Below are 2,500 nucleotides of genomic sequence, written 5' to 3'. Positions count from 1 at the left end.
GAAGAGAGAGAAAGAGGAGAAGAGAGAGGAAGAGGAGAAGAGAGAGAAAGAGAGAGGAAGGCAAATGAGTAAATTGCACTTGTGTGATAATTGATATGAAGTAGACTTCTGGTTAATGGGTGTAAGTGTGAGGTATAATGGCAGAACACTGAGGTGGTTCAGAAATATCGACTCCCTTGTCCACAAAAAAAAGTACTTTCATGTCATTTACGGCTTTCAATTTCAGCAGAGGGAGAGTAAGTAGGGGGTTGTGTGCTATTACCCACAATGCTGTGAGCGTGAAATGTGTACGCCATTTTCTGCCTCCAGAAAAGTCAAGAGGGAGTAATTAAATTATATTTAGAAAATTGCCACTCTTTTTTCCCCCCTGCCTTTTGAGAGCCGATGGTCTGAAAAACGCAGGCGTGACGATTACAGCAGAGCCCAAAGGGTCCGGTAAAAGCGTACAGTCTCATTTCAGTAGTCGCATCTCGCAGCGCGTTCTGGCCTCTTCAACAAAACCGCATTACGCTCCTAATTCCGGGATCGAACCGCTGAAGAGCGCTCGGAGTGCGTCATGTGGAAAAGGTCGCGACATCACGGATCAGAAACGATGACCAGATTTATATAGATTCCATAAATACTTTTATTCTGAGTTACTGTTTTCTCTCAGAAGTGAGATAGAAGAAGATGTTCCATTAGATTTGTGTGAGATTCATTCATCCTAAAGGTGTTTAGTCGCTTTTAAGCTCCGTAGCAGGAGATCTTCTCCATAGCAGGAGATGTTCCACCGCTTGCTTTGTGCACAGGAGCATTACATTAGATGTAATAAACATACGTCAGCTTGTGTGTGGGGACGTTGGGAGATATCGTGGATGGACGTCGCTCCCCGCACGTGTCGTGCCTGCCGTGTTGCATCAACAGGCTACACGTGCACCGAGGAGCAAAGAGTCATATCCAGGATCTTGTGAACATCAGGAGAAATGTTTCTCTGCAGTATGAGTTTCAGGGTTTCTTCAACAAAATAACAAACATTTCTGAAAAATCCTTTCGTTTATACATTCTGGAAGCTGAGCAGATGTTCGCATAGACGTTCACCCTGATGTGCAGAATAAATATATCATTTATAAACCATAAACAAAAACAAACAAACAAACAAACAAACAAACAAATAAATAAATAAATAAATAAATAGAGGCTGATAAGAAAGTCTCTAGACGGACAGACAGACAGACAGACAGACAGACAGACAGACAGACAGACAGACAGACAGACAGACAGACAGACAGACAGACAGACAGACAGACAGATAGATAGATAGATAGATAGATAGATAGATAGATAGATAGATAGATAGATAGATAGATAGATAGATAGATAGATAGATAGATAGATAGATAGATAGAAAAAATGAAACTATCCTGCCATCTATTCCACATGAATGGAGAAGGAAAGGAATTACCCACAAGTCCGTTGCATCTCTCAGTTTTATGTGTTTGGCTAATAAGAGCCACAGATTAGCATCACACCATCCTGCCATTTCCTTCAGAGGGATTACAATCTTTAAGATGTAAGATGTTGTCTGATGATGGAAGCTAAACGTGAGGAACAGCTCTCACTCTCTCTCACACGGCTCTCAACTCTCCAAAGTTGTGGCTCTTCACAGAACCTTAGATGGGTTTTTTCAAGGTTTTTTTTTAGACAACCCCCCCCCCCCCCTTTATTCTCGGCTTCAGGGCTCTTTCTGCACTCCTTCTCTCACAAAACACACACACACACACACACACACACACACACTCACACACACATACACACACACTCACACACACATACACAAACATACACTACTTCACTACTTTCCTCCTCCTCTTCTGATAAATTATGCATGCTGGTTCTGCCTGGCTGTGGCTTGCATTGCTGCTTTTCTAAATCTCTCTCCATCTCTCTCTCTCTCTCTCTCTTTCCTTCTCTCGTTTTCTCTCTCCCTTTCTCTCTTTCCCTCTCTCTCTCTCTCCCTCTCTCTCTCTCTCTCTCTCTCTCTCTCTCTCTCCCCGTCTCTCTCTCTCTCTCTCTTTCCCTCTCTCTCTCCATTTCTCTCTTTCCCTCTCTCTCTCTCTCTCTCTCTCTCTCTTCCTCTCTCCCTCTCTCCCTCTCTCTCTTTCCCTCTCTCACTCTCTCTCTCTCCCTTTCTCTCTCTCTCTCTCTCTCTCTCTCTCTTCGTCTCTCCCTCTCTCTCTTTCCCTCTCTCGCTCTCTCTCTCCCTTTCTCTCTTTCTCTCTCTCTCTCTCTCTCTCTCTCTTTTTGGTTTTAACACACAGGACCGAGTCTGCTCTCTCACAGCTCGCTGCAGCTCGGCTCGAACTCCTCCGGATATCACAGCAGCCAGACTTCAGCTCTGAACGACGCCCAGCTTTCAGCATCACCTCAGCTGCAGCATCCTGGAGGAGCCGTCCACAACTACAACCAGGTTGGTCGTCCTGTCCTCCTGTTTTCTTCTTGTTTTGCTTCTCAGGTTCCATCC

The 2,500-nt window shown here is 44.5% G+C and overlaps 1 protein-coding gene across 5 annotated transcripts in view; it reads left to right on the top strand.

The window, feature by feature from the left end:
* The window catches only part of ctnnd2a (catenin (cadherin-associated protein), delta 2a), a 217,204-nt gene that overhangs the window by 93,864 nt on the left and 120,840 nt on the right, over positions 1-2,500 (top strand). For all 5 annotated transcript variants that reach the window (XM_083529368.1, XM_083529370.1, XM_083529369.1 and 2 more), the window contains one exon: positions 2,298-2,446. In XM_083529368.1, coding sequence (XP_083385494.1) covers positions 2,298-2,446 — 149 coding nt within the window. The remainder of the gene's footprint in view (positions 1-2,297; positions 2,447-2,500) is intronic.

This window comes from Silurus aristotelis, assembly GCF_946808225.1.
Source record: "Silurus aristotelis genome assembly, chromosome: 25".
NCBI lineage: Eukaryota > Metazoa > Chordata > Actinopteri > Siluriformes > Siluridae > Silurus > Silurus aristotelis.
The sequence above is the reverse complement of the archived record's forward strand: the minus strand, read 5'-3'. Positions and strand labels throughout refer to the sequence as shown.